A 23,633-nucleotide genomic window follows, 5' to 3' on the forward strand; every position below is an offset into this window, starting at 1 on the left:
GCTCCTTTATTAATGCATTATAAACACAGCCCCCGGCAGTGAGTCTAATAACTACCATAAACCTGGAATAGTGATGAGCAAAATCAATAAGTATTCAAGATGAAACAATTATGGTTTCATCTACAATTGTAAAATGAGGTATGAAAATATCTGTGATTTCTAGGAATGGGAAAGTCATAAGTACTGCTAATACCATCACGGTTTGTTGCCATGGTTAATGACAAATAAAAATGGAATTTTTTCCCATCTATGTTCACAGCCCCCTAAATTCTCTCCACAGACCCCTTGGAGACCCATGGACCCTAGATTAAGACACCCTGCATCCAATGACTCCTGCCTCTGCTCCCACTTTTATTCAGCCTGTAGAGAGGTGGAGTGGGGATGTGGTCAGTTGTCAGTATGCACACAAGTGCATGAGACCCTCAGAAGCAATGATGTCAGCAGAGCGACATTCACACCCCAGCAGGGTACCGTGTCAGTGTCAATGAGCCTGACGCCTGAACACTGTCAGCTCAGAGGGGTCATTCTATGACAGTTCAGTGCTTCCCCAGCCAGAGAGTATGTCCCTGGCAGTGGTATCAGTTGCCAATTCATAGCAAAACGTATTCTTTGTTCTCCATGATGTCACTCTCCAAGATCTCGAAATGTTCCCCAAATATCCTTTACGCTTATTTGCCTAAACCTTACGTGCTTGGTCTGTACTTTCCTGAGGATAACATGTTCCATACATTAACTTCCTCTAGTAAAAAAGTACTTCCATATCTCCAACCAGGCAGCGTGCCCAAGATTTAGAGCATGATCTATGTGGGTGCCTAAAACTGGGTTTTTCCTCTTCTCAAAATCAGTTTTTCCTCCTGACTTGTTAGGAACATCACCAATAACTAGGTATGGAAACTTCAGACTTTCTAACCAGTACCCCTCCCTCCCAAAGTTGACCCCCCGACCTAATAAGTCGGAAAGGCAGAGAGCTCCTGTATTTCTAGCATCCCTCCAGTCTGCCTCTCTATTCCATTCTCATTTCCACCAGTTACTTTACAACCTGGCCTAGATCACCATTACTCGTAAATGCATCCTAAGGTAGGCTGCTGGCAGCTTGATTTACCAGAGGGCAACTCCACTGAAATAAAGACAGACCCTGCCATACAACCTCTCCCCCATCATGTCCCCAGGCTCCCAATTCAGCCACCTGCCTGACCCTGTGCTGCAGTCAAACTCGATAACTTTTTGTTCCATAAAACACCGAGCAAATATTTTACCTCATTGATTTTCTGGCTTGTTGCCTTTCTCATAGGTACCCTCCTTCTAGAATGTGTTTCTCCCAAAGCTGCTCTGGTTGAAACCCTACCCTTCCTTCAAAGACCATCTCAAGCAACACCCGTTTTTGAAGACTTTTTTGATGTGCTTTCACCATTCCGGACTTGGTGGAATAAAACCTCCCCACTTCAGCCTCTATAGTGTTTTTCTCAGGACTTCTCTGCCTCGACCCTTCATGATGATCCCTGTGTTCCCCTCACCCACTGCACTAGATTTTAAATTCCTTCAGGGTAGGGCCTGCCTTAATTCATCCTTGTACCTCGGCAGTGCTTGGCACAGTGTCTTTGACAACAGGTAACTACTGCCTGTCTTCAGGTGAACTGAAATGACTCCTCTACAGAGAAAGAATTTGCAGGAATGCCTACCCCACACTTTCCACGTACCGCTGGAGGATAAGCTGGCTAGCAGTGTTCGCTAACTCTAACTTACTAACTAGTGAATTTCAGTGACACTGCGCTTGCGCCTGGCCTTAGCCCTTAGTCTCATGGACTAGACTTTCCAACCACTGTGCAGACTGACTCCTGCTGGCCCTTCAGGGCTGAGTCTAGTCAGCACTTTTTCCAGAAAGTCTTTCCTAACCCCGTCTGGCTTCATGGGCATGCAAACTGTGCAGTCCCCCAGACCCAACACTTAGAAGGGCGCCGCACTTGGTGTCATAGTCTTCTGTCACCATTTTGAAATTCTTAATAATTTTTTAACAAAAGTCCCTGCATTTTCACTTTGTACTTGACCCCACAAATTAAGTATCATCAGTCCTGCCTAACCTCTGTGCTTCTGTCACGCCTTGTATTTTTCCTATCTTTGCAATCATCATTCAGAATTTTAATTTTCCATTTACATCTGTTTAGTACTCTGTGTGCCTCAACGAATCCTAAATTCTGAAGGGAAAAAAAAAAAGAATCCTGTTTATTGCTATATCCCCAAGGCTGAGCCTAGGATTATATACATAATCAATATTTTCTGATTGGATAAGTGGATGAGTGGCTATGGGAAAGAAAAGGGGAAGGAATTCATGAATTGATAAATGTATTTGTCCATCCATAGCCCCTTGGGCAGCTGGATCATTGGTGGTCTTGACTTGTAGTCTTCAGATGGGCCCCTATAGCAATAACAGAATTCTAGTACAGAAACTACTCTTGTTAGAAGGGTAAAATCAACTCAAGGAAAATGGGGAAAATAGTGACAAGAAGTAAAAATATTAAGCAAAAAAAAGATTGATGAAGAAGGAACCAGCAAAAAGAATCATGATATAGATCTGTTTTGAATACAAACATAGCTACTACCATTGGGATGCTTTTGGAGGAAGAAGGTGTCTTAGTGATTAAATCTCCCCTGCTTGCTTTCCCTAATGTTTTCTGGGAAGCCTGGACTCATGGGCATATCTAGATAACGGGCACTTACCAGAGGAGAAACGTGTGACTGTCTTTATTTGATGCCACGTCAGCCTCCAGACTACCTTAGTGATCCCTAATGTTCATCTTCTCATTAGGAGTTTGCAGGTCATATAGGTGCAATGGAATTTAATTTCTAGTTTGTAATTTCCAGGCCATTAGAACCAATTTAATAATCTAAAGTATCTTGAATCATAATGTGCATGAGTGAAAAGTATGATGAGTAGTTATTAACATTGTGTAGTAGATGCTTTGCACTAATGAACTCCTTTCCCTTAGAGACTTCTATTTGGAATGATAGCTACTTCCCTCTCAGTTTGAAGAGCTAGAGAAGTATCCTCCAAAGTCTTGCTGAGCCAACAGTGTTATTGCCATTCTCATCTATGCATGCTTATACTGACACGACAGATTGCCAGGACGGACTGAACCCACTTTCTGCTACACAACCTTGAATCAGTTACAAAATGTCCTTAATTCTCAGTTTCCATATCTGTAAAATGGGAATAATGATATTTCTATTCCAAAAATTTGTGAGGACAGTGTGGCTAATGCATGTGAAAGGGGCTTGGTTAGCCCTGTGTTCAGCTTCTAGAAAACCCTCTGTGGGTGTTGGTAATTATTTTCTGCACATAGAATATAAGCAGTTATGAACTTGCACTCTACTTCTGTGTTGCAATAGATATAACAAGATAAAGAATACATGGTATCAGTTAGGAGTCAGGAAACTTTTTCTCTGAAGGGCCCTAGGGTAAATATTTTAGTCCTGTGCACCATACTGTCTCTGCCGCACAGCTCTGCAGTTGTAGCATAAAAGAAGCCATAGACAATACACAATCAAATGTGTGTAGCTGTGTGCCGATAAAACTTTATTTATAAAAACAGGCATGGAGGCCAGATTTGTTCCCAAGACCATAATTCTCCAATCTCTGGCTATAAGCCCTTGGGAGCTCCCAGGCAAGTGCAGTAAGACTTGTCAAGAAGAGCCAAGAAGAGGCGGGGACTAGCTCCACTGCCATTCTAAAGAACATGGAAACTGATAATTTCAGGGAGATTATCATATGAACTTTTCAGAGATGAGTAAAAGTAAAAAATGTGGCCTAGAACAATTAGCTCGGGTATTGATGTTTGGGTTTTGTCGTTGCTGTTGTTTTAATCTTGCATTTCAGGATAAATAACGTCAACTTTAAAACAGAGCCTTCCCTTTCTCTTAGACATTTCTTTGGGAACTCTCCTCCCTCTCCGGACCTGAGAAGTTCCATATTTCTGGCAATAAAAATCTCTGTAGATTAATTGGTAGAAAAACCTGCTCCCTATCATTGTGCATGGGCAGACAGAGGGGAAGGCTCCTTTCTCTAGTAGTTGGACTGTAAGGAAACAGAAAGCACATGGGTATTGGAGGAAATCATTTCCTTCCCTTTTTTATTCTTATAATTATTATAAAGAAATAGAAAACAATCATCTATGAGCAATATCTCAGACTCTGAAAATGAGCCAGGGGGCTTAGTAACAACCACTTAGAACAGTTGATGCGTCACCAGAACTGCTAAACGTGAGGCAGATTTGGCTTCTTTGAAGGGAGAGAGACTGTGGTGCGTGCTCCCTGGATAGCAGAGCAAGAACACAGCTTGGGCCTTTCTCAGGGCACCTACTTGGGGAAGGCGTTTATGGGAAATTCACAGATTCTAAGATGTAGACATTTACGTGCACATATATAAACTTCTCTTCACCAATAAAGTTGCAAAAGACCCCATTTGCACCCTACATCATGTTGTATTTTGCTATTAAAAATGGCTGGTCCCTTCCAGGGTGTTTACGATTTAATCAATGCCGATTCAAAATGGATCTGCTGCTTCATTCATTAGAAAGAAGACATTAAGTCTGTCTTGATAAGGCAAGGTTCTCATCTGATTTCTTTTTTGTTGTTTTACAGCTTTCTCCTTGTCTTTGGTTGCTTGATTTTGTCAGTGTTTTCCACCATCCCTGAGCACACGAAATTGGCCTCAAGTTGCCTCTTGATTCTGGTAAGTGAAACCTACGAACAAAAGTGTACATAAATTTTATGTAACATAAGAACTGTCTATAATATTTATGCAATGCATTTTACCCCACAAAAAGTTCTATCTAGAAAAAGAGAGTTACTGTGAAGTATAAAAGTTTCACAGATCACTGAAACATTTGCCTACCATCTTTACCTTTGGTCAATCCTCAGGAATATATAGAAATGTTCAGGATTGCTATTAAAGAGCAGTCGCTTGTCTTATAGTTACATCACAAATGGAAACAAATACTCAGAAGCAGTTTTAATGATGTTTATCTATGGTAACAAATTATAAGAAGAGTCACGAAATCTCTCATTACATGGCTAAAAGTTACAAGATAGAGAGCGTTTTCCAATAACCACAGTTTAGCAGTAGCTAAGTATAATTGGCCAAGAACTATGGGAATATAGCGCCTCATTAAAAAAACCACACACTCCTTCATGCTCTTTTCAACCAACAGAATGCATTATGAGTTACCTGGTGAGAAATTGTACATTTTGCTGTCAATCCTCAACCACACGGAATTGCCCAATTTATTTTAAAATGGAAAAAGACCCAAGATAATTTATTCTGAATGATTCTGGAACTTTTGAGCTCTTATACTTTCTCGTACAACTAAACTATAGCACTGTATCCTCAAATCGCATCTATTTTGACCCTTCTTGCTTAGTCCAAAAGTATCAGTCTTGACAGTCTCAGAACTGTCTGAATGAACTCTAAACTGGAACTCGCTTTCACCGCAAAACGTGGTGAACTACAAAGGAAGAGAGAGAAAGAGGGGATAGGGTAAGATGGCTGTGTGCCCTAATAGACAGAGATTGGTTATATCAGCAGTAAGCATTTAATATAAGAAGATTTTTCTTGCCTTGAAGGTGAAAACTGAAAGATGTCAATTAGGATAACTGGAGCAGAGGACAGCTGCTCTTCTTACCTGTTTTCAGATAGGTAGTTTGTGCTTGATGTTACCAAGACCTCATCAAGTCTCAGTTCTACAACAGAGAGAAATCATTTTTGAGCCTCCAACAAATCTATTCCAATTTGTTTCCATATAAATTGTGCTCAGCTGTATATTGCTAATGATAAGGTTACTCTTTCGAAACTCAACATACAGAGCAGATAGACAGACCAAAGAGCACACTGGGGATTTGTTCCATTTACAAGGTTTCCGCTTTGGATCACAAGTGGCCTTTTAGCCTCATGCACCCCTTTGATAACAACAAATGAACTGCGGCCAAGGTCTAAGGCACAGCTGGCTTTTACGTTTATATACAGAACTACAACTAGGGATTTTAGAGTGAAAAATAAATCTGATTGTTAGACTTGGGAACATGAAAAACTGGATCCAATTCATGACCAACAATAAACAGTATGAGTAAATCAAACATAGGAATGCCACAAAAAGGTTTCTCTAACCAGGTCAGGAATCCAAAATATTAGGCTTACCTCTTCTAAATCTCTGAAATATAAACTCAGTCATTGCTAATGAGTTTGTAAATAATCCAAAGGAACCCATGTTAGTAAAAAGCCCAAAGCTGATTAATATCTTGATTTTAAAACTTCTAAACAATCAGAGTTTAGTAACTAGAGAGCATTTGAGAAGATAAAAATGTAGATGTTGTCACACATACCTCAGGCTTTTCTTTTTTGCCAGCCTTATTGAGATATAATTGACATATAACATCATGTAAGTTGAAGATGTATAATGTGTTGTTGATTTTATATATGTATATGTTGCAAAATGATTGCCACAATAAAGTTAATTAACACTTTGTCACCTCACATAGTACCATTTGTGAGTGTGTGGTGAGAACTTTTAAGATGTACTCTCTTAGGCACTTTCAAGTATACAATACAGTATTGTCAACTACAGACACCATGCTGTACATTAGAGCCTCAGGACTTACTTGTTTTAAAACTGGAAGCTTGTACCCTTTGACCATCTTCACCATTTCCCCCATCTCCTCCCCTACTATCACTAATCTTCTCTCTGTTTCTATGAGTTTGGTTTGGGGTTTTTTGTTTGTCTGTTTTTTAGTTTCCATATATAAATAAGATCATACAGCATTTGTCTTTGTCTGCCTGACTTATTTCACTTAGCACAATGCCCTCAAAGTCCATCCATGTTGTCACAAATGGCACAATATCCTTTTCATAGCTGAATATTTCATTGTATATATACCACAGTTTCTTTATGCATTCATTCATTGATGGATACTTAGATTGTTTGATGTTTTGGCTTTTGTGAATGATGCTGCAATGAAGATGGGAGTGCTGATACCTATTTGAGATTCTGATTTCATTTCCTTCAGGTATATACCCAGAAGTGGGATTGCTGGATCATATGGCAGTTCTATTTTAATTTATTGAGGAACTTCTATACTGTCTTCCATAGTGGCTTTGCCAATTTACATTCTCACCAACAGTGCAAGAGTGGTAATAAACTCCTTTTCTCCACATCCTGGCCAGCATTTGTTATCTCTTGTCATTTTTATAATACCCATTCTTACAGGTGTGAGGTGATATCTCACTGTGGCTTGGATTTGCATTTTCTTGATGATAAATGCTGATGAGCACCTTTTCATGTACCTGTTTGCCATTTGTATATCTTCTTTCAGTCTTGAATGCCTTTGGATTTAGTCTCTTTATGCAAATGAGGCCTTTGTTCTGAGCTTGGTGGTAAGCATTGCAGGTACATCGTCTCAAAAAGGTATTGCTGCATGGCTTTCCCATAGGGAGAGGGTTTGCTTATGCTCCTGTATTTGTGCTATAGTGATAAATTGTCAGGGTGTATTTTAACCCAAAGTGTATTCTTTTTTTTAATTTATCTTTATTGCTGAAAGTATTACATATATCCCCCTTTTTTCCCCATTGATCCTCTCCACCCTGCATCCACACCACCACCCCAGGCCTTCACAACACTATTGTCTGTGTCCATGGGTTACGCCTGTATGCATATAAGTTCTTTGATTAATCTCTCCCCACCCACTACCCCACCCCCACCTTCCCACTGAGATTTATTAGTCTGTTCCATGCTTCTATGTCTCTGGATCTATTGTGCTCCTCAGTCTATTTTGTTTATTAGATTCCACATATGAGTGAGATCATGTAAAACTGAATCAGGAAGAATCAGAAAACCTGAATAGGATGATAACAACTGATGAAATCTGAAATCAAAGCAGTAATAAAAAAAATCCCAGCAAACAAAAGCCCTAGTCAGGGCGACTTCACAGGGGAGCTTCCTAATTCTTTAAGTTGTAGAGTTAGACAGTTTACTAAAAATGTTTCTTGCTTTTTGAGGTAGGCCTGTAGTGCTATGAACTTCCCTCTTAGGACTGCTTTCGCTGTGCCCCATAGATTTAGGGTTGTTTTGTGTTCATTTTCACCTGTTTCCAGGAATTTTTTTATTTCTATCTTGATCATATTGGTAACCCATTCATTGTTGAATAACATGCTATTTAGCCTCCATGTGTTTGAATGTTTTTGAGTGTTTTTACTGTAGTTGATTTCTAATTTCATGCCATTGTGATCTGAGACGCCTGATATGATTTCAGTCTTTTTGAACTTGTAGAGACTTGTTTTGTGTCCTAAATGTAGTCTGTCTTTGAGAATGACCCATGTGCACTTGAGAGGAATGTATATTCTGTAGCTTTTGGGTGAAATGTTCTGTAAATATCAATTAAATCCACCTGATTTAGTGTGCCATTTAGAGTCACTGTTTCTGTGTTGACTTTTTGTCTGGAAGATCTATCCAGTGAAATCAGTGAGGTGTTAAAGTCCACAACTATGACTGTATTGCTATTGATCTCTCCCTTAAAGTCCTTAAGGTTATTATTGATAGGTCCTTATTTATTGCCATTTTAATTCTTTATGCCTATGTTTCTCTCTCTGTTTCTTATTATTATTACAGTAGTCCCTTTAACATTTCTTGCAATGCTTCTATTTCTACTTCTAATTACACAGTCCCTTTAACATTTCCTGCAATGCTGGTTTGGTGGTAATGAACTCCTTTAGCCTTGTTTTGCCTGGGAAGGACTTTATTCCACCATCTATTTTGAATGATAGCCTTGCTGGATAGAGTATTCTTGGTTTCAGATCCTTGTTTGGCATTGCCTTGAATAATACATGCCATTCCCTTCTGGCCTGTAGAGTTTCTGATGAGAAGTCAGCTGACAACCTTATGGGAGCTCCTTTATAGGTAACAAATTGCTCTTCTCTCACTGCCTTTAATATTCTCTCTTTGTCTTGAATTTTTGGCATTTTAATTATGATGTGTCTGGGCATGAGCCTCTTTGGATTCTTCTTGCTTGGGACTCTCTGTGCCTCCTGAACTTGTGTGACTTTTTCCTTGACCAGGTTAGGGAAGTTTTCTACCATTATTTCTTCAAACAGGTTCTCTAACCCTTGCTTACTTTCAACCTCCTCTGGCATTCCTATGATGCAAATATTGTTACATTTCATGTTGTCCCACAGCTCCCTTAAACTGTCCTCCTGTTTTTTAATTTTTTTTTCTTTTTGGACCTCTGATTGAGTGATTTTCTTTCTACCCTGTCTTATAATTCACTGATCCGATCTTCAGCTTCCTCTAATCTGCTGTTTATTCCTTCCAATGTATTCTTTATTTATGCTATGTCATTCTTAATTTCCTTCATAGTTTCCATATCTTTTTCATGCTGTTGCGCATCCTTACAATCAGAATTCTGAACTCTGTATCTGATAGATTGCTTATCTCCATTTCATTTAGCTCTTTTTCTGGAGACTTTTCTTATTCTTTCATTTGGGGGTGTGCTGTTGTTGTTTTGTCTCCCCATTTTAGAGACACTGTGAACCATGATGAACCGTGGAATATTTGAAAATACTGTATTTGGTAAAATATACTTTTCTAAAAGAAAACAGGTATTTTTGCAAGAGTTTTCTCATCACAAATACTGTTAATTAGGGCAACTTTCTGCACAAACATGTTCATTTAACTATAATTGACTCCATGGTATGTGCTCAGCATGAAGCTTGTGTTCATAATAACCTCTTATTTTTGATGACTAATGAAACATAGTGATAATTGTAGTGTTTTGATAAATGTAGCTGATGACAATGCCATGGTTTTGTAAGCTCTTCTGAGTGGGGCACTGGGCCGGAATAGCTGAGGATCTGACTGGGGTACCTCCTCTGCCCTCACTCTGCCCTCGCTCTGAGGATAAAACTTATGAACTCTAGATGATGACACAGATCTGTGTGCCCAAATACCAAGGACAATTAAAAGCTGGTGTTAATTTCCTATGTTTTGTAAATTCTTCAAAACTGAAAGGGAGCTAGCACTTTTAAATAACTTTTATTTATGGCTCATTGATTTCTTATTAAAAGAAAAAATCTTGCAATATAAATATTACTCTTCCCATTTTACTGAGTGGCTCACTAAATTGCAAGATCATGCACCCAACATAAGAGAGAGCCAGGATTCCATGGCCTGGCTGACTGACAACCTGGACTGTCTTCAAGGCATCCAGCAATCTCATTCTCTTGCTTCTTAATCAAGACTGACAGGTCTACCAAAGTGCATTTTCCTCCAGTCAGTGAAGCACTGATGTCTAAGGCTTCTTTTTGGTTCTGAATATGCCAAGTGATGCCTACATCCTTTTGCTAGGGATGTCAGTTTCTTTTTTCATAAAGAACCACTTACAAAGTTATCACAAATGGGTATATCAATCCAGGCCACTATAAGGTCTTTATATCAAGAATTCTAAATACTGTTTTGTCAACAATCAACATCCTGACCTGTGGGGTAAATGTTCAGGTGTAAAAAACTATGTCTTCTAGTCCCAGCCCACTTTGTTCCAATGAGCATTATGCTATTGAAGGGAGTGCTCCTCTTTCTAGGTTTAACTAGAGTGGAAAGTTTTGTTTTGACTTGTTTTGATTTCATTACCTGAGGTTGTATATTTTAGCATTTCATATCCTGCCTTCTTAAGAACAATGCTGTTTAGAGTGTATTTCTTTTCAATTGGATAACTTCTTGCCTTCCAGATTAATTTTAACGTATTCATTTTAGGCCTTTAATATAGATTGTTCAACACATTGAAAATAGGCTCCCTCTCCACTTATGAAAATGATAATTGTCATTTGTAAAATTTTCACTGAAGATGGTCATTTCTAGAAGTGCCCAGCCACAAGCAGTAAAAGCAAGATAGAAAATGGCTCAGCGAATGTGCACCTCTATCCTACTGTGCTAGAAAGACTCCCAACCACAAATGGATTGTACTGAGCATCTGGACAAGCACTCAAACACATGGTCAAATGTTCATGTTTGCCCAAACATCTGGGTGTTTGGCACCTTCTAGATAGAGCATATGCATATTTGCTGTTTTTGCTTCATGTAGCAAAGCAAACATGGCTTTGCTATTTCTCTGCACAGTGACTCAGTTCCTGAAACGTGTACAAATCCAATTTAGGCAGATCTAATTATATCTTAAATGCACTAGTGGAGCTTACTATTTAAAGAAATTCTGTAGTGAATCCTTTTGTAAAGTGAAGAGTCCTCTTGAAAAGCTAATAACAGCTACATAATTAATCTGTTTCATGTTTGTTTTCTTCTTCTAATGTGGATGCCTGTAGGGTTTTTTAAATTGTTAGATAACTATCCATGATATAACACAGTATTGAAGAATTAGAGAGGTTGTTGCCATTTTCCATCCGTCAGTATGAGTAGAAGGGGGAAAATCAGTCACAAACCCATTTTCCTGCCCTTGCAAAGTAGAGAGATTTGCACATAAAATTGTATAGATTTGGTGTGAAATGAGATTACATTGAGTCTTCACATTTAAAGCTCTAGCATTAAACACCATAAGAAGGTATAACAGAGTATAAGGGTAAGAATCCATTCAAGGATATTAAATCTTATGTTTGTAATGGAAGTGACAGAGTATAAGATATTAAACAATCAGATATGAGGAATGAGTGATGCTTCCTGTTGTTTATCACACCCCTGTAATTTACTGCAGAAAGCTCTCAGAATATCCCAATGCACATTGAAAACTTCAATTATTTCCCTTTGCTTGTCTTTCATCAAGGAAAATACAAATAAACTTTAAAATGATTTATGGAGACTAACGACCCTCATCAATCTGCTGATGACTGAAAAGAGAAAGAGAAAGAGAAGTAGTTTAACACCTACACTGACTCTTAACTGAGGGATAATAATATAGTAAGTCGCCTTATGAAAAGTATTTCAGATATTAGAGCAAAGAGTTGTTCAAGTTAAAGATAATGAAGCAGTGTCTGAAAAAAAACAGGTTTCTATCTACAACTAAGGAAAGAAAGAACTTTCTGCATTTCTGATGCGAGCATTGGTGTCTAACCCAGTGGTCCAGTCTGTATCACAGAATTGCTCTGCACAATTTTGTTTCGACATTTTATGAGCAGACACCCTTGGAGCTCCCAGTGAGCCACACTCAGCCAGGTCTACCCTGATCCCCTGTGTCCTTTTGAGCTCCACAAACGTATATGCAACTGAGAGAGAAACAAGGTGGTATGATAAACAGCTGAGGGCTGTTAGAAAATAACAAAGTCCAAGATGGTTGGCAATAAAGGAAAAACACCCTCCACTTAGGCTCTTCCCAGGCTTAAGTAATTTCCACCATTTGTAACCTGGGTCAAACACTCCCATCTTCCTGGAATAAACTGTCTCTCCCCTCTGACTTCCCTCACTCAGCACTGGCTACTTGGCACCGTATGTCATCCCTTATTCATTTATTCAGGAAATTTTATGCAGCACCCAATATGAGCGAGGCATTCTTTGGGAGGTAAGGATACAGAAATGAATGAAATAAGCAAAATGTCTATCCTCATGGAAGTCATATTTTTGTGGGGAAAACATATAGTAAACAAATTAGCAAATTAATATGTTAAGTGTTATAAATAAAAGAAAAGCAAGCAAAAGGAAGGGGTGTTTTGATAACATGTTCAGAAAAGTCCACTGGAAAGGGGTGCTTTATAGCAGGCCTTCAATGAAGTGAGGTAACTTCACTGAAGCTGTGCAGAGATTCAGGGAAAGGACGTCCCAGGCAGATGGAGCCTCAAGGACAAAAGCCCTGGGAGGGATCACACCTGCTGAGCAAAGGAAGGGCAGGGAGGCCACACAGCCAAAGGGAGTAAGCAGGGGTGGAGGGGAGAAACATGAGGCACCAGTTGGGCTGTAAATTTATTGAGAATAGAATCCAAAGCTGATTCAGTGATAGCACTTAACACAGAGGTACCTGGTGGCAAGTTATCAATAAATATTTGGTGAAAGAAGACGGCCAATTGTTTAATTATACAACATTCATATTGAAATTTTCACACTTATCATGAACATGGCACCAAAATTAAAACCAGATGCATGGCCTGGAGTAGGGGAGTCACAGGATTGAAGTTATTTAGGAAGCAATTGAAGTCATTCATGTAAAACATGATGGAAGCTGAGACACAACAGACGGTCTGAGCGGAGGGAGGGGAAGGACTGCAGCAATTAGGGTAGTTCAGAGGTTAAGTCAAAGCTGCAAATCCTGTAGAACAGGTCAGTGCCTCACAGAAAGTCTGGGAGTTTCTCCCCAGAACTGAGATAGCGTGCCCCTTGCATACTCCATGGCTCCACAGTGCTGCCTCCCACCTCGTTTCAGGTGCTTTTTGTGCCATCTGTGGTTCTCATTCTCCCTCTGACTTCTCACTGCCTCTCTGGTTTAGGTCTGCATCTTCCACTGACTTATATATCCCAGTCTGGATTTCCCAGCTGGTCTCTGATCCTGTGGATTTCCAGAGATTTTCCTGGATCCTGCCTGATTTCCCCGGGCCCAGTCCCTTAATTCACTGCAGTTTTAATTCAAATATATATTAAGTGCTGCCTACATTCCAGCCTCTGTTCTGGGGCCTGGAGTCCTAAATATGAACAAGTCATTGCCCTGCCCTGGAAGCGGATCTAAAACACATTCTTGTCTATAACCTCTGACCTACTGGAGAGAAAATAAAAGCCTTGAAATCATGAGTTCAATAGAGAAAAAATGATGAAATTAGGAGATGAAAGAGAAATGGGTTGATTTGTTACTTTTTTTCATTTCCACTTTAAGACTTAGGCACATGAGAGAACAGACCTATCTCAAATCACCTATTTCTCATTAAAATCGCAAATAAGATTATCAGAAACTACCTTCAATATAGATTACTACTAACCATGCCCATATATTGGGTATTGGGTTGGTACTGCATAAGGCCAAAAACTGGAAGCAGTTGGGGGGGGGTCCCCCTTCCCCTTGCAGCCATACATCAGGGGTCACAGTTAAGGTGACAAGACACATCATGCTTCCGCATAGTAGGTTAGCGAAAAAATTTCCAAGCTGTAAATGGCAGCTTGACAAACAACATCACCGGCTGGATTCAATGAAAATGCTGCAGACCTGCTCCCTACGGGACTATAAATCATAATGAATCCACAGAACATTACTGGAAAATGGAGAACAGGAAAGAGACTGAGCATGTGACAGGCCCTCCAGCCTCAGCTGGCTGAAGACTAATTGAGGGAGATTCAGTGCTGCAAGAGCTCAGCATCATGAGAAACCTGGAGAGCCCTCTGCAGAACAGTCTGAACTAGGAAATGTAAACCCCAGATGTCAACCATCCTTGGCTGAGGTGGGGGTGGGGTGAGGCAACACCACCCCTAGGAGCGAGGGCAAGAGGGGGCATTCACTATTTCTCACTCCCCATCCCCTGACTCTACTGGACATTTTTAATCAGGTGAAATCAAGTACAAATCAATATAAAATGCAAAGAGAAACCCTAACATAATGGGAGAGTGTTACGCAGAAGTAAAGGGAGGTGGTGAGCATCCCTGCCTCTTTGACACCATGCTAATAAGGACTGGGGAACTTGGGTGTTGATTACACATCTATGAAGCTGGAAGTTTTGTGCCCCAATTAGCCAGCCCATTTGCTACTCTCCAGCAAGCTCCTTCCTGGGTCATTGTCTGGTTTGGCCCTGTGGTCCACAGCAGTGGGGAATTGCAGTCAGGGTCGCTGTTGCCAGGCAGGGATGGGCATTTAACTAGCTGAGGCAAGTGAGCTGTGGGACCAGGTTGGGAAGCTCCTCTGGAGAGTCCAGGAGAGAGCAATGCAGAGTTCTAGGCTGGGGCTCAAAAATGGGAGGCATCCAGCTGGGTCGTTCAGAAGTCCAATGCTGTGAGGACAAGTATTGCCTTGAGTCACCTCTGCAGACTGAAGGGTTTAGTTTTACTTTGAGCTGCTCACTGACTCATTTTTTTTATCCACTCATCATATGATCACTAAGTACCCACCAGGTAGGCTGTGAGCCAGAGGCACTGCACACATTACACACGAGCTGCACACTGAAATACTCACATGGCCCCATCCCTGCCTGTGATGGTTCTTTAAAATTCTTTTTCTAACTGAATCAGGTGGAGAATTTTGAGTTTTATGCATAGGCAGCCCCTTCTCTTACCTTACATTTCCATAATTCAAATTACCTCACATGCGATTGTAAATAGATAATGATGTCAGCGTAACATGGAAGTTGACAATGAGCTTCCCAAACAGCAGCAGCTGCACATAAAGCACGTCAGCCGAGCTGAACACAGCGAGCCCGAAGGAGGGCAAGCTGCCCCTGTCCGCCTTCTTCACTGTGGGCACTTGCTCCGCCGTGGAAGTGCTCTTAGGCAATTCTCCCAGTCTTTGTGTAAAAGACACAAACATAAGGTGATGAATGAAAGAGATCCATCTTTAGCATCACCACATTTTGTGCAAACCCTGCAGCTCTCTCCACTAGTGACATGTGATGCGGGGCCCTTGTCACCATAACTCAGCACCTGCACCATTCCCAGCATCCCCTTCCATCAAGCTGGCTTCACATTTGTGTAGCGAAGGCCAGGGTTACTGCTGCGTCTCCTCATTAGAATTTGACGTGGCTTTTTTTTAGATTATGTAAATATAGCCTTTATTTTGTTGACATCTCTTTTTTATCTTTTAATTACAGTTGACATTTAATATTATGTTAGTTTCAAGTATACAACATGGTGATTAGACATTTATATAACTTACAAAGTGATCACCCCAATAAGTCTAGTATCCATGTGACAGACACCATACGTAGTTATGAGAATGTTGTTGACAACATTCCCTACACTGTACTTCACATCCCCATGACTGTTTTGTGACTACCAATTTGTACTTCTCAATCCCTTCACCCATTCACCCAGCTCTCCAACCCTACTCCATCTGGCAATCAGGTTTTTTCCTGTATCTCTAATGTCGATATATCTTTTTAACTCTACTAAAAATCTTACTAGGATTATTGTTTTTGTAAGATCTCTGCTTCCATAGGTTTAGAGTGGTTTGCCCTAGCTCTATTTTCGTCATAAGCCCTGTTTTTTCTTAGTGAGCAATCTTGCCCTAAAACCTGGCTTTGCATTAAAACCAGCAATGCATTTATTGCACTGTGGCTGGAAAGCCAGTATGTAAGCAGGCACAAGGTTATCTATTCTTCCTGCTCAGACATGTACCTGTATTCTGTTTGATAATATGGTCTTTTCAAGTAAAAGGTATCAGCTGCACTAAGTTGAGGGCGGTCATCCATAGGCCAAATAAATCAAACGAATAAAAAGCTATGTATCAATGGTGATTTGGAGTATTCTTTATCTAAACTTTTCTACTCTCCCCTTTATCAAGCTATGTTAAATAAATCTTTAAGCTTTATAGACTTATCAAAAGTTCAAATTTTAAAATTTAGTCTAAATGTTAATAAAGGAAACTTTTATGCAGTTTAGATAGAAAAATAATGTTATATAGCACTGCAGGTAGAATCAAAATTTAAGACTTACAATCGAGCAAATTTAGAATATTTTATTTTATAAAAAAGATAATTTGATTTAATAATTATAAACTTCATTTATCACTTTACTTAACTCTAAGTCTTTTGATATCTTCTCAGTATGTAAAAAACCTGTAACATTTGGATTATTCTATCTTTTCCTGTTTTAACCTAAAGTAAAATTTCAAATAATGTTTGGAATTAAAAGATCTAATTCCTCACCTTGCCACACACGGCTTCTTACATATCTCTGGTCTTTCCTATATTTCTAGGTTCATTTCAACACCAATTTCCCCTAAAATTTCCCACACAGATATCATTGTAAGCATGTATATCTGTGTGCACGTACGTACATGCGCACATACACCCACACTTACAGTCACACTCTACACCCCAGCAATACTCAGCCATTCATATTTTTATGCGCACTGCCTCTGTGCCTATATTAATTTTACTTCTATTTGAAAAGTCCAGCTCTACCACTTCTTTTCACTACCTTGATCATTCCTGTTCATTGTTTAAGTGCCAGCTCATCCCTCCTCTTCCTGGAAGTTTCCCCTGACTCTGCAGCAGATGCGGCATTCCCTCCCTCCGCGCTCTGGGGGCCAGCACAGCTCAGAAGAAATGGCCAGCATCAGCGTTCACACTGCAGTATGATCGTGGCTTCCAGACATATATTTTATTTCTGTTAGACTGAAAATGACATAAGAGTAGGGATGATCTGTCAGAGTCTTTGTGTTTCCTAGTATGTGTGTCCTGCTATGCCTAGCGTGTAGGAAATCCTCCATAAATACGTGAAAACTAAGCGGCCATCCAGTCTGAAGAGGCCAGCAGTAATCCTCCACATGTAACCTTGTCTTGTTGTCTCTGTAGCATCTATCACTGTTTGATAGTTTCTTGCTTATTTGTGACTCTTTTTCATTGTTGGTTTCTGTCACCAGAATGCCAGTGGGCTTTTGTTACTGTGTTCACTTTTGCCTCAATGCCTCGAACAAAAAAGGTGCAAGATAAAACTTTCAAGTGTGAGATGAATGGGGAGATCCGGATTTTGCTCTCCTCAACTAATAGCAAGATTTTTAATAAATTAGTATAAAAGTTCAGTGCCTCCAGGGAGATATTAAAGTACTCTGATTTTAATTAATCTTTTCATTTCGGCAGTATGAAATTCCAAAACCAATTTTTTACTCATATGGAAGAGATATAAAGACAAGGATAAGTATTGCAGAACATAAGTTTCAAAAATCTAAAATAATTATTTGCTAATTTTTGCCCTTTTTTTTCACTCATCCTCATTTTCTGCTGAGTTTCACTTACCCTTCTGAATCTGGGATAATCAAGTGATTTATGTTATTAAAATAAACACTCTTACCCAATTTGAAAGCAGGCTGATCATTAACATTAAAGAATAATAGTATAACATGAGTCACTAGCCAACATTAAAAATGGATAGGATCATATAACAAGAGAGAATTACTGCACTGGCCTAACCAGTGATTCGACACTAACATATTTTAATTAAAAACTCATTTGCTAATGACTGAGTCATTCACTAATGGTCTTTATAGGCAAAAGAAATAGGGACTGATGTCTCTAAATGGCTTCTTATAATAGTATTTTAGATCAACTGAGCTTAATCAAACTAAGATGTAGTTATCACTCCCTCCTCAGATCTCACGAAATACATTATTTATGTTTCACTTTTGACACATATTTTGCTTTAAACCTTGCATTAAACAAGGATTTCTTGCCCAGCAGGCATGGCTCAGTGGTTGAGTGTCTACCTAGGATCCAGGCGATGGGGGTTCGATTCCCGGTCAGGGCACATGCCTGGGTTGCAGGCTCGACCAATGACTCTCTCATCATTGATGTTTCTATATCTCTCTCTCCCTCTCCTTTCCTCTCTCTGAAATCAATAAAGATATATTTTTAAAAAAAGAAGACACAAACATTTCTTAAGTACCTAGTATGTTCTAGGCTCTATGCCCTAACCTCCTCCTTAATCTTATTTAAATTATTCTGTCTGTTCCTATTTTTGACCTAAAGTAAAATTCCAAATAATTTTCAGAATTAGAAGATCTAATTCCTTACCTTGAGAGAGAAAAGCAAAAGTGTGTGAGAGAACCAAAAGGAACTAGAATTAGAGACTATGTAATCCATAAATATGATGGGAAATGTGTAGCCTGGCCAGTGTGGCTCAGTTGGTTGGAGCATCTCCCATACACCAAAAGGTCAAGGGTTTAATTCCCAGTCAGGACACATACCCAGGTTGCAGGTTAAATTCCAGTTGAGGTGCGTAGGAGAAGCAATCAATCAGTGTTTCTCTCTCTCCCCCTCCCTCCCCCTTTCTCTCTCTCTCTGAAATTGATTTTTTAAAATGTGTAGAAAGAACAATTGGTTACAACGGAAGGAGTGATTAATTCCCCCACTGTGATTTTAGGAAAGGCTTCCAGAGGTGTGGACATTTGAGATGGGTCTAGAATCACAAAAGTCTGGGTCTGTCTAGCTAGATTTTAGGGAAGACAGGTAGGTTAGCAGAGACTCGGGGGGAGATTGAAACCGTACTGAGAAGAAGTTAGTTTTCCAAATAAAGTTATTTGGAGTTTATGTTGTAAATGAGGGAAATCAAAAGGAGGTCTTTAATTAGCACAATGACCTGACCAAGTGTGGTTTTGAAAAAGACAATTCTGAGTATCCTTTGAAGGTAACTGGAATGGAGAAGGTGCAGGAAAGAATGGGGGCTGCAGCATTGCCCTGAGCCAGGTAATGAACATCTGGACTAAAACAGAAGCAGAAGAGAAGGAGAGAAAAGGCTGAAGTCAAGAAGCATTCCTGAGGTCGAGGCAAGGAGGGGTGGTGTTTGAAGTGAGAGACTTGGGATGAAGATGCCTGTGAGTCTGACTTTGGGCTGTGGTCAGATAGTGATGCTATTACCCAAGACTGAGGACAGAACAGGTTCAGAAGAAAGACAAGCTGGTTTTAGGAATCCCAAAGGGAATTGGGGGAGTGGTGGGTGGGAAGAGATCAACCAAAGAACTTATATGCATGTATGCATAACCCATGGACACAGACAATAGTTTAGTGAAGGCCTGGGGAGGGGGCAGGAGTGGAGTGGAGGAGGTCAATAAAGGGGAAAAGGGGGACATCTGTAATACTTTCAACAATAAAGATAAAATTTTTAAAAAGATAAACTAATTCATGCATTAACACTGGAACATATTCAAATAAATCTTTAATAATAATAATATATATATATCTTTAATTTGTGACCATCAGAATGTATTGGAAATATTTTATCCATAGTCCAAGCGATGTGGGAGTCTAGATTTGGAGATCATGAGCATGTAGGGGAAATGAAGGAACTCTGAGAGGTGGAGAGTTAGAAAATTGTACAAGGAAATGGTAGCCATCAGTATAGTGAGCAAATCACTCGGAGATCAGATGTAATATTAATACTCTTCTTCTTTATGCCATGCCCCTAGGAACCTAATCCCAAGCATCCCTTCTGTTAAAATTTAGGCTTGAGTCATTTCTTTAGATACTTCCTAGGACACAGCTTACCACCTACGTCATCTTCAACACTGGAGTTAAAGTGGTTAGAGTATTAGCTTACAGCAGTCTTCATCCAAAGTCTCATGGCTCCTAGATGATGAATGCAAAATTGTGGATGGAGCCCTCTTCCCTTGAAGGAGCTATGGATCAACATTGCAATGAGGAGCCAGTGAACTTACTTAATTTGTTAAAAGCAAAATTCTTTATAAGGTCTCACTGAAAACTGTTCTTAGTTATCCTAAATCTAGGATAAAAATCCATGAAACCTTAGGGTAATTGCAATCCCCTGCTGCGCCTGTTTTCCCACATGATAGAGGGATCGAGTTCTCCAAGAAATGGAGCACCTTGGAAGGTTTGGTTCCTTTCACCTATACAAATGTCCAAGGTTGTGTGGGATCAGGGCTTTGCAGGAATCTAGCATCTTCCCCAAATATCAATCTGTTTTTCAGCAGTCATTGGATGAATCAAAATCACCTCCTAACACATAGGAGGTAATCTCCTGCACCCTAGAGAACCATTTCCCTAAACTGCTGTGAACCACAAGTCAGCCCTTAACCTTAAGCCTCTGACATAAATAATGCTGGCCAAATGTCAGAACAGCAAATATCAATGTAAGAGTTCAATTACTGGCACAAGCATCTGTATCATTAGGACAGAGTGATCAAAGGAAAACAATTTTTTTAAAAAAAGAGATTTAGGTAACCTATATATGTGCGCTTCCCTGGATATGTCATGAAATGATAGCTGAAAATAAAAATAAAAAATCAAAGGTTGAGGTTTTCAGATGAGAGCAGAAAAGCTGAAGAGAAGAAAAATTAATTGCTTGGGAAAATCTCTAAGAAAAAATCCATCTGAAATGAGGGATTACTCTTTCTCTTGTCTCAGTAATATTCAGAAATATAAAGGGATGAAATAAAATCTCAACATGATTTGACTGTAGCGAGAACAAAATTCATTCCTATGTTTCTGTTGATAACTACAACTTTTTTAAATTATAAAGTGGAAATTTCTAACCACTCTAGTGACTAGCTACTTTTTATAAAACTGACATTTCAGATGAACAAAAACATTATTCAAGTAGATTCTTTTTATAATAGATGAAAAATAATCACCAAAGCAAATAACCACACTCAACTTTTATGAATTGGGTCCCACTGAGGATGTTAAGGTGTGAAGAGCATGCTGCTTGCCCCACAGTCATCAACTACCCTCCTTGGCACAGCTCAGAACTGCTCCAAAGCCCACTTGACACTCGAAAGCTTTAACATTGAAGTAATAGTATCAATCATAGTATCAACGAAAGCTGGTCCTTCCTGAGGCCTTTGTCCTGAATTCCCTTTTTTCTCAGCATAAAAGCCAAAGTTCTTACAATAACTTAAATGACCCTACAGTCTGGCCCTCCTTTCCCCTCTGTCTTCACCTCCTACTCCCCTTCCCTTACCTGACCTACTCCAGCCGCTCCATCTCCATATTCCTCTTTCATACCAACTGACCCTTCTGCCTCTTTCATCAAAAACCTGCTTAACTCACTACCTTAATAACTTCCAGTCTGCTCAGAAAGGCCTACCCCAGCTCTCCTGTTTAAGGTTGGACACGTGCCAGCTCTCTCCAGCTCCCTTACCCTCCTTTGTCACTCTCTACAGCACTTACCTTCCGTTATATAAAATGTACTTATTCATTAGATTTACTATATGCCTCCCTCACTAGAAGGTTCAAGAGGGCAGGGATATTTGACTCTGCTCACTTATATATCTCCAGCATCTAAGAGAGTACCTGGCATGTAGTGAGCACTCAATAAATATTAAATGAGTGGATTTACTTTATAGCAGTTAGAAAGGTGATTTTTATATATCAAGCACTGTTCTAAGCACTGTATAAATATTAAGTCATTTAAATCATCAGAGAGATGCAAATTAAAACCACAATGAAGTATCACTCATACCTGTCAGAATGGCTGCCATCAGCAAATCAGCAAATGACATGTGCTGGTGAGGGTGTGGAGAAAAGGGAACCCTAGTACACTGCTGGTGGGAACGCAGACTGGGGCAGCCACTATGGAAAGCAGTATGGGGTTTCCTCAAAAAATTAGAAATGGAGCTGCCTTTTGACCCAGTGATCCCACTTCTAGGAATATATCCTAAGAATTCTGAAACACTAATTAGAACAAATATATGCACCCCTATGTTCATAACAGCACAGTTTACAATAGCTAAGATCTGGAAACAGCCCAAGTGCCCATCAGCAGCTTAGTGGATTAAAAAGCTGTGGGACATTTACACCACGGAATACTATGCAGCTGTAAAGAAGAAGGATCTCGTACCCTTTGGGACAGTATGGAAGGACCTGGAGAATATTATGCTAAGTGAAATAAGCCAGCCAGGGAAAGACAAACATCACATGGTCTCACTTATATGTGGAATCTAAAGAACTTAATAAACTGATGAACAGAACTGATTCAATGACATGGAAGCATGGATCAGACTGACGAATCTCAGAGGGATGGGGAGGGGAGTGGAGGGGGAGAAATTAACCAAAGAACTTACATGCATATATGCACAACCCAAGGACACAGACAATGGTATGGAGAGGGACTGGGGAGGGGGGGTGAGGTAGGGTAGAATGGGTCATTTGGGAGAAAAAGGGACATCTGTAATATTTTGAACAAAAAGAAAAAAATACATCCTAAGAGTTCTGATCATACACACACACACCAAAAAAAAAAAAAAAAAAGTCACTTAAACCATGGTAACAACCCTATAAAGAAAGAGCTGTTATCCCCATTTTATAGAAAACTGAGGTGCAGTGAGGTTAAGTTAAATTGCCCAAAGTCACACAACTAGTAAGCAGCAGAGCTCCTCCATGCTCCTAACCTTCTCTGCCAAATGAATGGATGAAGCGTGGTGGAATCTCTATTTTCGGCACTTTGTCTTAAGCTTCCTACTATGACCAAATTAATGACCCCAGTGTTTGATAGTGTCCTAATCAAGTCACTGTGCCAGCCCTCTGCTTCCCTTGATGGGGAACTTGCAGTTTTTAGGTCTCCGGGGGCTGGTTTCAGGGAGAGAGAGGCAAGTAGGCCTATCTACTGGGGCAGATCACACGAGAGGTACAAAAAGGATCAGAACCGAACACACAAATTTAGAGCAAGAGACTGCGGGGTCTCAGGCCCATTGGATCAGCTAGAGACCTTTCCTGTGGATCCACCTCATGCTTCTACCAGGCTGGGGGCTACTTCCAGCCATCACAGCGCCTAGAGCTACCTGTGGGACAGACTGACACATATTTACATATGCAGGTAGCTATAGCTTTTTGGAATGATTGTCTCACTATGTGGAAAACAGGAAGATTGAAAGGGGGTAATTAGAATTTGAGAGGAGGCATATTTCTTACCAATTTTCCATTGAGGCAATACTTAGGGAATTTCTGCTAACAAACTGTTGCCAAATAAAGATCCTGCTGGGTTTTCTTTAATTAATGAGATGGCTTGGCCTGGTTGTAA

General features: G+C 39.9%; 1 protein-coding gene across 1 annotated transcript in view; it reads left to right on the forward strand.

Moving 5' to 3' along the window:
* KCNQ5 (potassium voltage-gated channel subfamily Q member 5) overlaps positions 1–23,633 on the forward strand; it is a 447,964-nt gene that overhangs the window by 290,277 nt on the left and 134,054 nt on the right. Inside the window, exon 2 of the mRNA XM_087817475.1 lies at positions 4,636–4,726. Coding sequence (XP_087673601.1) covers positions 4,636–4,726 — 91 coding nt within the window. The remainder of the gene's footprint in view (positions 1–4,635; positions 4,727–23,633) is intronic.

This window comes from Miniopterus natalensis, chromosome 5 (assembly GCF_054644295.1).
Source record: "Miniopterus natalensis isolate mMinNat1 chromosome 5, mMinNat1.hap1, whole genome shotgun sequence".
Taxonomy (NCBI): domain Eukaryota; kingdom Metazoa; phylum Chordata; class Mammalia; order Chiroptera; family Miniopteridae; genus Miniopterus; species Miniopterus natalensis.